Below are 14424 nucleotides of genomic sequence, written 5' to 3'. Positions count from 1 at the left end.
CCAGGTGCCCTCTGGACCTGTGCAGTTCCAGGTGTTTGACGGCAGCCAGCAATGAACAGCTGGAACTGGAAACCCAGGGCTGGGGGAGATCACGTGGCATGAGGGGAAGTATCGAGTGCAGTTACAGATGAAGCTGTGGGTACTCAGCATCCAAAGAGGGGCCAGCTTATGAAGTAGGAGGATCATATTCAGGAGAGGTTAGTGGCACAGCAGCTCAGAGGAGGAAGCTGTGAAAAGGCCAAGGACAGCCAGCCACCTCAAAGACCACTGGGAGGGTCAATGAGAGGAAAACAGAACCACTGGATTTGGTGAGACAGAGGTAAGATGTGGCAAGAAGAGGGAAGCCTTCACAGAGACCAGGATGAAGGACCAGGCAGCTAGCAGAAACCGAGGGGTGTGGCAGCAGCCAGAAGAAGGTGTAGACTGAGGGAGAGCTTGTTTACTTTTAAGGTAGACAACAAAGCTTGCTGCAGGGCACAAGGGGATAAATTCATGACTGAGGAGGTTAGAGAAGGCTGTAGGAAGGCACTAGAAACCAAGGGGACCCAGAATACAAGCAGGAGGAGTCAGAGAGAAGAGCACAGGAGGGATATGATCACAGGTGAAGGGGGCAGACGGGATGGAGAACTCGGGGGCAACACGCGTTCCCTCCTGGCCGCCCTACTTTCAGAGGGAAGCCTACGGCCAAGGTTGTAGCAGGGGAAGCAGGGAGGGAGACAGCTGCGGCAGGATGGTGATCAGAGGTGGAGTAAGACAGCCACCAGGTGCTGGGACTGCTCAGAGCTCTCCCAATGCGGGTGGGGTGGGGGCTGGCTCAGCTGCTAAGGTGGCCAGGTGCGCCAGTGGGCAGCGAGAGGTGGCTGGCTTCCAGCCAAGTAGGACGCGCTGCCACTCCAGCAGGGTGAAGCCATGGCCAGAGGGCCGGCATGGGTTTATCACTTCACATACTGGAACAACGCAGGCCAAATCAAAAGGGAAGAAGAAAAATGATGATTTTGATTCAGTGGTCAGAACAGGAGGACCCATCACTTAACACAACAATTTATTTTCAGGACTGTGCTTTTACTATAGATTAAAATTTAATATAATTTAATTCACATATAAAGACAACTCTGGAGACTATCCGGATACAACGTGGCCTGGGGTTAAGTGAGTAACTGAGGTCATGACACACTCAGGCCTGGGCAGATACCAACTTGCTCATGCCAGAGAAGTAAGATTTCTCTCTTTCACTCATCACTTCAAAATGCAGCGGCCTCCTGCAGAAGTTGCACTCGGCTGAGGAATGTGGCTTGAGTTCCAGCCCCACTCGCTTCCACGTGGCCAGCAGATTCTCTGTGAGAAGAAACAGTTTTTAGAAATTGAAGGGAATATGTATCCAAGAGAAATACAAACACAGACCCACATAAAAAGTCAAACACAAATGTTGGCAGCAGCATTATTTTCATTAACAGCAAAAAAGCAGAAACAACCTAAATATCCATCGACTGATGGACAAACACAATGTGGCATATCCAAACCAAAGATGATTATTTGGTAACAGAAAGAGAGAATTCATGCTACAACATGGATGGACCTTGAAAACACTGTGTCGTCAAGGAAGCCAGGCATATAGGACCGAACCAGTGTTATGTGGAACCTAAAGCAGGCACAAAGCCACAGGGGCGCAAAGGAGGGCCCAGGGAAGGGGGAAACACAGAGTGGCTGCTCATGGGTATGACGTTCCTCTCTGGGCTGATGAAAATGTTCTGCAATTAGATAGTGGTGATGGGTGTACAACATCACAATGTACCCAGGTCCCATGGAACTATATACTTTAAAAAATTCGGGGCGCCTGAATGGCTCAGTCTGTTAAGCAGGCTGACTCTTGATTTCAGCTCAGGTCGTGATCTTAGGGTCATGACACAGAGCCCCATGTTGGGCTCCATGCTCAGCGGGGAGTCTGCCTGGGAGTCTGTCTCTCTTCTCCCCTGCCTGCCCCCCCACATGCTCTCTCTTGCCCTCTAAAACAAATCTTTAAAAGACACAAAAGGGTGAAATTTGTGGCATGTGGATTATATGTCAACAAGGCTGTTATAAAAATAAATAAAAATTGAAAGACGAAACCCAACTCTGGCTTTGTTTTACACAGCTTCAGGGAAGAAGTTGCTCCAACATTGTTCCACTACAATGCTGAGCACTCCCAGCAGAACGGCCCCAAAGCCTGCAAAGCAGCAGGATCACCTTGGGGTGTGCGGGTGCTCAGGAGGCAGAGACAGCCTGTGGCTGAGAGCAGCCCCTCGATCTCTGCCTTTAGGTTGGACACAGACAGGGTGCTGGGTTGGGTTGTACAGAACTGCAAGCCATATAAATGTCAAACAATTACTCTTATGAGAAGAGGTTAGGTGGGCGGTTGCTTCCGGGACCCTACATCAGAGAAGCACAAAGCTGACCCCTAGAGGGCCAGGGCTGACTTGGGCCTTCAGAGGCTTCTTTCTACTCCCCTGCACTAGTCATTACTGTGCATCTCTGAGTCATCCCAACAAGGGAGCACTGGAAACAGTGGGTGGATGAGCAGGAACGAGCCCTCAGAGCTTCTAAACCGTGTCTGCACCCCTAAGGAGAATCAAACAACTAAACATCTTTTATGGTTTTATACCATCTAAGAGCACTCTTAATTACTTGGGAGAGAGAAGAAATGAATCAATGCCTCTGAAGAGCTTCAGTTACACACAAGGACAGCTTTGCACAACTTTCCAGTGAGGCACCACAGCTCTCCAGGTACTCACCAAGGAAGTAGTTCATCATCTGCGGTGTGTGGTGAGGAGTGGGGGCAATCCGCAGGAGCTCCTCTCCCCGGGGCACTGTGGGGTAGTTGATGGCTTGGACATAGATGTTATGTCTACTCATTAGTTCATCACAGACTTCAGTGTTTTTAGCAGCATTTGCGACCTAAGTTTGATAACGGAAGGTAAGGTCACCATAGGACAGACCACCCCTTAGCAGCGATTCTAATGAACACTTGGGAGGTTCAGGCCCAAACAGCGATGCAAGCCTGCAATTTAAAGGGCCCAGAGAGCTGAAAGCACATTAGAAGGAGATTTCACACTGATCTCCCTCCCAGGCTTCAACTCGTTGCTGCCAGCTGATTTTCCTACCCACAGATGTGTGTACTGTGGGAAAGCAGCAGCTTTGATTATACTAGCCATATTAATTCTACTAATTCAACTGTGACACCAACAAGGCTACCATTTATAGTGCAAAGGGCGAGACCGATTTTGAAATTAATTGAATAAAAAGCCAGACTTCAAAGCTAGCCAAGTTCAGGCTTCTGGTACTTTTCAAACAGGAGCTCTTTTAAGGCCAGTGCTCTGGAGGAGGAATCTCTGTACTAGCCTGCTGGGTTCAAAGGCTTCACTCTCACTGTGAAGTCAGCCAAAGGCAGAAACAGAGCAGAAGGCCACTGACTCCAGCCCCCTGCCCCCGTAGTCACCCTGCCCTAGCCCAACTTCAAGAAGGTATGAACCAGAACATCCCATGTTATGTGTGGAGGCACAGCCCCCAGCAAGTCCAGTCCCAGATAGGTCATTACCCGGACAGGGATGATGTGACTGGGGCAGTGGACGACCGGGAGGCCTGCATCCATGAGCATCTGCCTCATGAGCTTGACATTGCGTTGGTGCTGGCGGCGAAGCGCCCGCCCCTCAGCACTCTTCAGAATCCGCACAGACTCCAGGGCTCCAGCCAGCAGCATGGGCGGCAGGGAGGTGGTGAAGATGAAGCCAGCCGCATAAGACCGTACGGTGTCGATCAGAGAACTTGTGCTGGCGATGTACCCTCCAACACAGCCAAAGGCTTTGCCTGTGAGGAGACAGCCTCATTTATTCTGGCAGCGGCCCCTATGTGTGCCCAGCAGGCTGCTGCAGAGCCTCACAGCATTTTTTTCTTTATCCTATGTGCCCGAAGACTCAAGTCAAGGGATGTCTACCTATCTCTGAAAGGGAGAAAGTTGAGGAGGTCAGGGTCTTCCCCTAAATCACATGACCAAGCTGTAGCCAATGAGGACCAAAGTACAAGTCTCCACACCAGGTCTGGGACCAACTGACCTGTCCCAGTGTGCCTAAACAGCAAGCTGTGGCCTCTCTTCCTATCTGCCTTTCCTACCTAGCCTTGCAGCTCTGCCAGTGGGCAAGGGGCCACCTCCCATGGGGTGCATGGTGTGTTCCACCAGGTCCTCTCACTGTGAGCATTGCCCTGGAGGTTGGAGTAGAACCCGGCTAAGACATGAACTGTTTTGGTGTGACCAGTATTATTTTCTACCAAAGTAAACACAGAACTCTGACAAGCACCATTGCCCAGAGAAATATGAAAACTCAGAACCTGCTAGGGTTGATTTAGGGCCAACCTTATTTTTCAATTCTCCTTAAATCCCTTTGTATAATCTGTATCTCAAGTTTCAGGATTAAGGACTGCAGAAGAGTCCTTCTAGATGTTAACATTGTGTTCTGTAATGAACATTCCTGCTTGAACCCCATGCAGGGCTGGGTTGGTATAAGCTCTTACAGTGGAAAATTTCTCTCTCTAGCCTGTTCCAGCGCAGTGACTACACCTTCACAAAGCCCACATCACAAGAGCTCTTTGAAAGAAAAGGGTTGGTGGAATCAGGACACAAGAGTAAGTGCTTTCCTCCTGGCAGGGCTCGGCCCTGCAACCCTTGGGCTCTCTTGGTCTACCCAAGCTTCTCAGCCCCCGACAGTGCTGAAGGACACTTTCTTTTGTCCTGCCCTTCCTTTACCAAGTGCAGGCTGTAAATTAGCATTTTAGCTAAGTGCTACGTGGGTCTCCGACTGCCTTACTGTGAAATCCTCCAATTTGTTTAATTCATGTTTTCATCTTTCTAGAGTCCTCACAGGCAAAGGGAGTATCTATGGTAATTGCACACAACTCATTTATCTTCTCCACAAAAAAACTGAGGTAGAGTCTGTTATTTCTATTATAAAGGTGTTCCTACTTTTCAAAAGTTGTTATATCACTTCACTTTTATGAGAAACCGACATTAGTATTTGTTTTCACTAACCAGAAGAAATCTGAAGAGAACTTTCACTTTTATGATAAAAGGTGAAAAGTGAAAATTGCCTTTGGTGTGTGGCAGCAAGCCATCACAGGGGCAGCATGCACCTCAAGCAGCGAGAGCAGCCCTGCCAAGCCCCGGCCCCAGGGAACCACACTCAGCATCCCAGCATCAGGCCACCACAGCTTTGACCTGGGTCTGTGAGCACCTGTGTCTTCACTTTATGCCATTCTGGCTTATGAAGGTTTCAAAGGAACACTCTACTTTTTGGGTAGTGGGGAAACCTATATTGGTGAGGAAGCTGAAAGGCAGAGAAATTAACTACCTGCCCAAGGTCACACAGCTGGGGCAGACAGGAGTCACAACCAGCAGGCAACAGAGCTACAGAGCTCAGCTCCATGACACAATTCTTCTCAACCAGGGGAAAAAGATACAAAATCACCAGAGTGAACTGCAACTGGTCACCATGTAGTGAGCACAGAGCTCAGTGCTTCATGACACCTGAACCTATAGGTCCTAATGAATGCTCTAGGAGAACAGCACTACAGCTTTTTTGTTTGTTTTTTATTTTTTTTCTTCTTTTTTTAAAAAGATTTTTTATTTATTTACTCATGAGAGACAGAGACAGAGAGAGAGAGAGAGGGGCAGAGACACAGGCAGAGGAAGAAGTAGGCTCCATGCAGGGAGCCCGACGTGGGACTCAATCCCGGGTCTCCAGGATCACGCCCCGGGCCGAAGGCAGGCACTAAACCGCTGAGCCACCCGGGCTGCCCTTGTTTGTTTTTTAATACAATGAAAAAACCTAAAGTACAGAGAGAAAAGGCTGTTGCCATGGCATGTAGCTAGAACCACAAATACGTTTGGAATGAACTTGAATGGCAACAAATGGTATTTCTGTCATGTTAGGCTTTGAGATTTACCTTGGTTCTTGGAGCCTGCACGATTCAAGGGACTCTGCTAAGCTATGGCACCACTGAGAAGACATAAACTCATCCAAAAAGTGACCCAAGCTTTATAGGCTATCACACTGTCTCCTCACCTGATCCCACCTAGTCCTTAGCCTTGTTAGGAGAATATAATTTTAGTGTAGTTTACAGAATGTGCAGAGTATACATACCAAGTGTTCCAGAAATGATGTCCATTTTGGGCATAACTCCATCCCGATCGCCAATCCCTCCACCTCGAGCTCCGTATAGTCCCACTGCATGGACCTCATCTACGAAGGTGATTGCTCCAAACTCATGCGCCACATCACACAGCTCTTCCAGTGGGCACACTGCTCCTAAGGAAAGAACACAGACTACTCTGAAGAGCTTGCTACTTCACAAAGTTCTGTTTTGTTAAGAGTTAGAACAAAGTAACTTTTGTTTTAAAGGTATCATTTTTTAATTTTATTTATTTGAGAGAGAGAGAGAGAGCATGTGAGACAGAATGAGCAGAGGGAGGAACAAAGGTAGCAGACTCCCCACTGAGCAGGGAGCCCAATATGGGACTCAATCCTAGGACCCTGGGATCACCACCTGAGCTGAATGCAGACATTTAATTGACTGAACCACCCAGGCACCCCTAAAGGTTATCATTTTTAATATTGGGGAAAACAATGAACTTCCTCCAGTTTCTAGGTTATCTTGGGGTCTTAGAGCCTAGTAAGAGCCAGAGTAGAACATCTACATTCACCAAACCTATACAATGTCTACCAAATCCAAAATCCTAGCAGAATGAAAAGAAATTGCAAAAACAAAATTAACATCACACTTTTAAAGAGTCTAGGCCTACTTTTCCATTTAAGATTTCAGACTAGCCTCTACCTAAACTTACCATCCATTGAATGGACAGTTTCAAACGCGACAATTTTGGGGACTGAAGGGTCAGATCTTTGCAGCAGTTCTCTGAGGTGACTGACATCATTGTGGCGGAAGATATACTTCGGCACCCGGCTGTTCCGAATCCCTTGGATCATGGAGGCATGGTTCCCAGAATCAGAGTAAATCTCACAGCCTAACATGATAACAAACAAAAACAAAACACTATTTATTGCCATCTGCACCAAAAATAATTTATTTCCTAAATAGGAACAACAGACTTTGCCATAGAAGTGCTGCTTTGCCCAGTAGGAAAGACACTGCTGGCCAGTTTCTTCCTGGGAAAATCAGAAGCTAGTGCTTCTTCTTTGAGAAGGCCCAGAGGTATAAAATAATCCAAGAGCAGACAACTAATCTGCTTTTAAATCTGCCCACCTCATTCCAAACTCCATCAAAAGATAACTACAAATGATTGAGAGAATTTTCCAAAGGGTTTTCCTAGAATAAAAAGCATATTTGGAGCAATTAGCTTAAGGACAAACCCTTCAAATCTGATTCTGTTAGTATCATCTGCTATTGCAACTTGTGATGTGCAGTGAGCACTTCATGTTTCAATTCAAGAAAAAAAATGCTCCCAGATACTATCATTGCTCTTAACTGTTTTTGGTAAGCCCTCTGTGTTGTCAATATTCCTGCTAATTCCTAAGAAACTAAAAAAAACTCTAAGGCACCCAAGACAGGCTTTCTTACCTGGCATCATCCTAGCCAGAGTGAAGAGGGTTGAGTCGTTGGCCACAAAGCATGAGGAAAACAAGAGTGCTGCATCTTTCCCGTGTAAATCAGCCAGCTCCTGTTCCAGGTCCACATGGAATTTACTAGTTCCAGAAATATTTCTAGTACCACCTGCTCCAGCACCATGCTGTTTCAAAGTGTCCCTTTTATGATTTTTTTTTTTTAAAAAAAGAAGGGCAGACAGAAAATAAATCTCACAGTTCTGGACACCATATGAATCATTTCTCTCCCTAGGAGGTAGGACACAGAATCTTATGTTCATCTAGCAACTCCGTCATGGTCCCAAACCAGAGACCAGAAGTTTCAACTGACTTCATCTTTAGCTAGGCGGTAGATGTCAACACTATGGTGAGGATACGCTGAATACCCCTAGGGATCCTCAAGAACAAGTGTTTATCAGCCAGTATGTACTTAGTATTAACATTCTTCTCTCCAAACACAACATCAGTCTCTACAGGGACATCTTAGATGGTGGTTACCTGAACCTACTCTCCAGAAACCAGTCACATAATGTTAGGATAGATCTATCACTACACCTCAGACTGGAATCTCTTTAACAAGCCTCCCTGGAGACTTTGGCAAGCAACTCTCTCAAATATCCCTAGTCATGGCAAACCTCTGGAAGGACATGAATGACAGGATCTACCATCCTTGTTCGTGTCTTTTTGAAGTAGCTTTTCCACCAGTGCTGCTAGATTTGTATCTCTCCAACTGAGGCATCAGCAAGGATGCCTCTGTGCAAGGTGGCCCAGGGTTGAAGGTGCACTCACTTGAGAAGTGGTAGGAAATGGACACGAATAGTCAATGTGCCCATACACTTGAATCCTCACACACCTATTTGTGCATTCTAGCTTAAAAGTCATCTGTGGATATCTTTAAAAGCTAAAAAAATAGTGTGTTATGACACACTTTTAGCTGCTGAATATTGCCCCCACAAAAGATCCCTCTAAATCATCAATGTCTTGCCAAATAACATCAATGGTATCTGAAAGCTGAGGGCTACGTACATGACTGCCCCACACACTCGTGGGTGGCGACTCATTCCAAGGTAGTCATTACTACACCAGACTGACACCTGCTTCTTGGTGATGAGAGAGTCCGAATAGTCATCTGCCATGGGGAAGATGTGTGCCCTCCGGTTCACAGTTTTAAAAACTCGATAGGTATGGTCATTTTTTTTCTCATCAATTTTCTTCTCAAAGAAACGATCATATTGAAAAGTGGAAACAGCTAAAAACCAAACAAAAGACAGGAGAGTTTGATAGTTAAGAAGCATGTCTGGGCTTTGGCAAAAGACCTGGGTTCCAACCCCAGCTTGGTCATCTAGCAGCAGGGTGATTCTGGACAAATTAACGAAGTATTCATGTAGGCAAATTATAGGACATCCTCATCTTGAGACTATGAAGGTCTCAAATGAGATTTTGTATGTCAATTGCTTAGCACAGTGCCAGGGCATAGAAGGTAGGTATTCAGGGAGAGAAAACATGTTACCAACAGGATTTGTATTTACTATGGCTGAGAACACCTACCTGCATCAAGCAAGAGACATGAGTTTTAATCCTCAACTCACCATGCAATTTTGTGTTTAAGCTAATATATGTTTAAGTTAAAAATCCTCTCCTACGTCAGGTAAATAACAATGAGACTTACATTTTGGCAAGTTATCTTGAAGAAGATGGGACACTCTTTCTGGTCTTTGCTTTCGCATGATATCTTGGAAGTTCCTCAGCAATCCACTTGGGTCCCCTCCATCGGCCTTCACACTAATTACACTAGGGTTCACTGAGGTTTGAGCAACCTCTGTAATGAAAGTAACAAGAAAAAAGGGGACCAACATTCTGAGTTCACAATACTTCCCAGAAATATCGTCAAAAATTAATTACTGCTTAGTACACAGACACACACACACACACACACACACACACACACACACACAGCAGCTGAGCATAACCAAAGCTAGTAGTAGCAACCAAGAATATGAAGCTTTGGTTCTTCCCTTTTATTTTAATGACCAATGCCTAGTGTCGTTTTGTTTTCAAAGCTACCAGACAGCTGGTTATTAGCAGGTCTTCTCCACCTTCCCACTCCACCCAACCCTAATCTCAATTTTCTTCACAGAAGATAATTCTGGCCATATATATCATTTCTGCTGGTGAGGTTCTCTGGGGACTTTTGGTGCTCTGTGGATACAGCCACATCTGGAATTAAGGTTGCCTCTTAGTGACCATCGGTAAGATACACAGCTTAGGAGTCCTAAGACCATCATTTACTGCAGAAACACTATTTTTTTTACCTTTTATCCCACAGGATGGCAGGAAAGAAATAAAGGGCAGTTGTTAATAGCTTACACCAACAGGGTATTTTCAGAATGAAGCAATTACTATAAAAAGTGGTCACATCCTACACACACCCCAGAAAAAAAGTCCCACATTTTCTCAGACAGTCCTCTAACCGCCTATCTTGATGACCTTCTTCCTTGGCCCTAAAAGAGGAAGTTTTTTATACAAATACTACCCTAATAATAGCTCATACACAAATTTGAAGGATCAAAAGAACCAAAAGGACCTCTTCGTTCTTCCTAATGGTTCCAGTCATGTGTTTACCTTTCCTCACAGCATGCATTTCCTGCACATCCTCCTGAAGTTCTAGACTAGCTTTGCAGAAGACGCTGCTGCCCTTCTGGCTCATCTGGGCTGCCAGGAAAGGGCATTTGCTTGCAGTGCCCTGGCTTGTGGCAAGGGAGGAATGTCCAGACGGAAGCTGTGTGCCATCTGGAGTCTGCTGGGATCCGTCAGCAGTCTGTTGAACCTCGGCTTTGGCAGTTTTGTCCTCTGGGGGGTGAAATGGAAAAACTGAAGCATCAGACCTAGTTGCACAATACACAAGAAAGCCCCTTGTTTCTCTTATTGCTTCCAAGACAAACTTTTTACTTACTCTACCCCTACATATCAGGCAGAAGTTTGTTTTTATTAGGTTCTGCTAGTTGAATGGTCTTCTCATCTGCCTCACTGGAAACAATGTTCCCATGAGAAGTTAACTGGCACAATCCAGCTATCTCTCAAATCCCTATTTTTCCTTATAAATCCGCAAAAAAGTAGTATTTTCTAGTTTTAGACAGCGTAGACTTCTTGAGTTGGAGGATTTCCAGTAAATCCACCCTAAGGACACATAGCATATTTCATGAGAGGACACACTCTTGAAGGTTAATAGAAACGTTCATACAATTTTTTCTCTGCTAATATTTTTAAAAGATTCTTGACAAAGAAGCTTGCTGTTGCTTAACATATAAACTACTGATTTTCTCAGCAAAAGAAATTAGGCTAAAAGTGAGGTCTTTCCATTGTTGTCTAATAGAGTTCAAATTATTACTATGTTAAGGAAAAAAACAAAGGGGTATCACATTCACACACCTCATCTACTTGCTCATCTAAATGCATCAAAGAAGTGCACTGACTTAACCCAGTTGGCTGGTAATTGTGCTTCGAGTCACAATGTCTTCTCTTTCCCCTAAAGCAAATTCATTCACCCTTCTAGTAAAGTTTTATTCTGCATCATCCTGGAATACTGTGAGTCAGAGGCTAATCTTTCCTACAACTTGGGTAAGATGTCTCAATACTGTTTTTGTTAAAATCTTCTATAAAGTCAAAAAATTGCTTTGAAGCTCATTTCATTCATTATAAAAGTAATATACATTCACTGTGGGAAACCTAGAATAATAGTGTTCTATTCCTCAAAACATAGCCATTGCAGGAACCTTGGTAAATTATCTTTTTTTTCCCTCTATGTACAAGTTTTAAAAAGTTTTACTTATTTTGCATGTGCTTGCTTCTTTTGCCCTTTCCATTATAAAGATCTGTCTAACCTAGTAAATAGTTTGTGAATGTCATTTGCAATGATTGCGTGAGAGTCTACCAAGTATACAAGCCACATTCTACTCAACTTCCTCTATGTCACAGACAGAATCATGAGTATTTTGATTGTTCAGTAAAAAAAATAAATAAATAACTAGCTCCTTAAAGAGGAAAAGCAATCCTACAAGGATTAAATCCTTTCTACTCACAGAAAAAACAAACAAACAAACAAACAAAAAAAAAACACCACTCCTTTCTTACAAGGAACACACCCAGAGAATACACTTAACAGAGCCTGTAAAGTATATTATTCTCTAGGATTAAGTGAAACCTGAAAAGCCTCATCCTCTCCTGGTAGAGCCAGACCAAAACAAAAGCCAACTCTGATCTCTTTATTAAAAACAAAATTTGTAAAAATTCACATATAAAATGAAGATGCGTTAAAAAATAATCATTACTTTAACAAATTCTGTATGATTCCATTTATGTGAGGTTCCTACAGCAATCAAATAGAGACAAAAAGTAGGATGCGGTTTGCCAGGGGGTGGGGGAGGGGCAATTAGAGTTGAAGGAACACAGAATTTCAGTTTGGGATGTTGAAGAGTTCTGGAAATTGGATAGTGGTGACAGTTGCACAATAACATGAATGTACTTAATACCACTTAATTGTACAATTGGTAAGAGGTGGTAAGTTTTATGTTAGGTGCATTTTACCACAATAAAACGATAATTTGGAAAAAGAAGTCACAACTTTAGAAGCCAAAAGCTTCCACTTAATTTTGCTACGAACCTAAAATTGCTCCAAAAATTAAAGTCCTGTTAATTGAAAAAAAAAATTAAAAAGTCAAAAGACCAAATATTTAATGAAAGAAAAGTTGAAAAAAAAAAAAAAAGTTGGAATGTTCTAAGTATGGAGCCCAATGTGAAGCTGGAACTCACAACCCTGAGATCAAGACCTGAGCTTAGATCAAGAGTTTGACGCTTCAACCAACTGAGCCACCCAGGCGCTCCAGAACATTCCAACTTCATATTTACATGAATGAGGTACTGATGAATACTAAACTCCAAGAGATACCGACATGCGATCCAAAAACCTGTAAGTGCCCACCATCTCACCTCTAAAGATGGGAAAACTCAAAGTGCCTACTTGTGGGGTTAGGATGACAACTGTGAGATACTTCAGGCAAAGAACCAAGTCTGGCACAAAAAAACCCCCCTCTGTTACATGCCCCTAGACACCACTGTGGACTAGAAGTGCTTCTAGTCTAGTCATGAACACAAACACTGCCACCTCCTACGTTACTGCCATTGACACTTACTCTCATTAGCTGGAGGGGTTTCTTTGACCTGCTGGCAGTGTACTGCTGAAGTGGACAGGGCCCGAGGGGCTGGCTTGGCCCCAATTTCCATCATCTTAGGGCAGTTTTGGGCATAGAACAACAGAGATTTTCCTGCCTTCTGCAGAAAGGCCTGAGGCACTCGGGATAAGAATGGGCAGCGGCGAACAACAGTCTCCATATCCGAGAGGGTGCACTGATCCTACAGAAAGACAATGAGTGACATCAACACTTGTTAATAATCAGGCAAATACCACTGCAAGGTCACTGGGTTCAGGTGTCACCAGTTTATAGCAAGGGTACCCTTAAAACAAGTCTCACTCAAAAATGTCTAAGGATGGCACTTGTGTCTGGGAGTCAACTAAAGAGTGCTAACCATTCTCTACCTGGGTTACCAACTTCTTTCATTCCCCAGCTCTACACAAAAGCACCTGCAAAGCAACTTCACCAAGTGAAGTAAATGCCAGTGATTAACAACCAAGGGGCTGGGATGATGAGGGACAAGTCAAGAACAGGTTTGGGAGGTCAGAGGCTCCTGTAGGGAGATGCACAGTGCAGATAAGACACCTTGGCATACACCCAGGTGAAGTGAGGCTAGGGAAGAAGCCACTGTCATCCATCCAGGCAGCGAGGACTCGAAAGGATCCCGAACTTCTCCCGGCGCTCACATCACCAAACCTGAGGAAGGCACCCAGCTGGGCTCTGGGTCCCTGAAGCAAGGATTTCCCTGAGGTCATCCCCTACAGCTCCAACCGGACAACTGAGAAAGGAAGGGACATTAAAACAAAACAAAACAAGACAAAACAAAACAAAAGGACAGGGGAAGGAAGGGAAGCGTGGATGGGGTTAAGTGAGGAGAGGAGCTATAGCATCCAGGGTGTTAGGTCTGGAGTTAAGCGGTGGTCCCGGGCACGGGGAGGTCAGAGGTTATCCGGGGATCGAGGGCTCGAGCGAGAATAACGGGAGAAGCAAATTCTAAAGCGGCCAGTTAAACGGGGAATGAAAGAAGGGGTCCCATGGGGGAAAGTGAGGCAGCCCAATGGGCCGAGGGTCTGGGAGACGAGCGCTGACCCGAGGCGGGTGACTGGAGCAGTGGGGGATGGGGTCCCAACGACAGCGCGAGCGCGGCGCGGGCTGGCGGGACACGCGGGGGCTTCGCTGGCCGGCGCCGCACCCAGAGCGCGGGCCCTCACCTGCGCGGGGGACTGCGGCGGAGGAAGAGGCGGCGGCGGCGGCGGCGGCGGCAGGCACCCAAGCCAAATCACACCAACCCGTTGCCCTTGTCGGCGAGAAGCCTCAGGCCGCGAGCGCAGTCGTCCTAATATAGAGCCGGAGGGAGCGCTGCGCATGCGCCCTGGGAGCGGCCGTCCTTCACGCAGGCGCCCAGCGCGCGCTCCCGGAGGGGGCGGGGCGGGGCGGAGGGGGCGGGGCGGGGCGGAGGGGGCGGGGCGGGCTCCCTGCTCGGGCTCCGCGGGTCGCGGCGGGGGCGGGCACTCGGGCTTTCCCGGCCCCCCTGCCCGAAGGCGTAGGTGGATCGGCAACTTCATCACTGTATCCGACACTCACTTCCTCCTCTCTCCCCCACAACTGCT

General features: G+C 45.9%; 1 protein-coding gene across 2 annotated transcripts; it reads right to left on the bottom strand.

The window, feature by feature from the left end:
- Positions 1-1025: 1025 nt before the first annotated feature.
- Positions 1026-14178, bottom strand: ALAS1 (5'-aminolevulinate synthase 1). Of its 2 annotated transcripts, none has more exons than XM_041763010.1 (11): positions 14026-14178; positions 12815-13034; positions 10248-10475; positions 9295-9444; positions 8652-8874; positions 7603-7787; positions 6869-7048; positions 6168-6332; positions 3572-3840; positions 2769-2931; positions 1026-1335 (listed from the first exon to the last, which is right to left on the bottom strand). In XM_041763010.1, exons 2-11 carry the CDS (start codon positions 13011-13013, stop codon positions 1175-1177), a joined length of 1923 nt encoding a protein of 640 aa, XP_041618944.1. In that variant the 5' UTR covers positions 13014-13034; positions 14026-14178; the 3' UTR covers positions 1026-1174. The 2 variants fall into 2 exon arrangements, with proteins under 2 accessions (XP_041618944.1, XP_041618946.1); XM_041763012.1 differs by lacking the exon at positions 14026-14178 and adding an exon at positions 13400-13591.
- Between the last annotated feature and the right edge of the window lie 246 nt (positions 14179-14424).

This window comes from Vulpes lagopus, chromosome 7 (assembly GCF_018345385.1).
Source record: "Vulpes lagopus strain Blue_001 chromosome 7, ASM1834538v1, whole genome shotgun sequence".
NCBI lineage: Eukaryota > Metazoa > Chordata > Mammalia > Carnivora > Canidae > Vulpes > Vulpes lagopus.
This window is presented reverse-complemented; position numbering and strand designations above follow the sequence as displayed.

Coding starts and splice junctions, on each gene's coding strand:
- ALAS1 (XM_041763010.1), bottom strand. CDS start 13,013: ATGGAGACTGTTGTTCGCCGCTGCCCATTCTTATCCCGAGTGCCTCAG. Junction 10,476..12,814: donor AACCCCTCCAGCTAATGAGA/GTAAGTGTCAAT, acceptor TTCACCCCCCAG/AGGACAAAACTGCCAAAGCC. Junction 8,875..9,294: donor TCAAGATAACTTGCCAAAAT/GTAAGTCTCATT, acceptor TTTGGTTTTTAG/CTGTTTCCACTTTTCAATAT.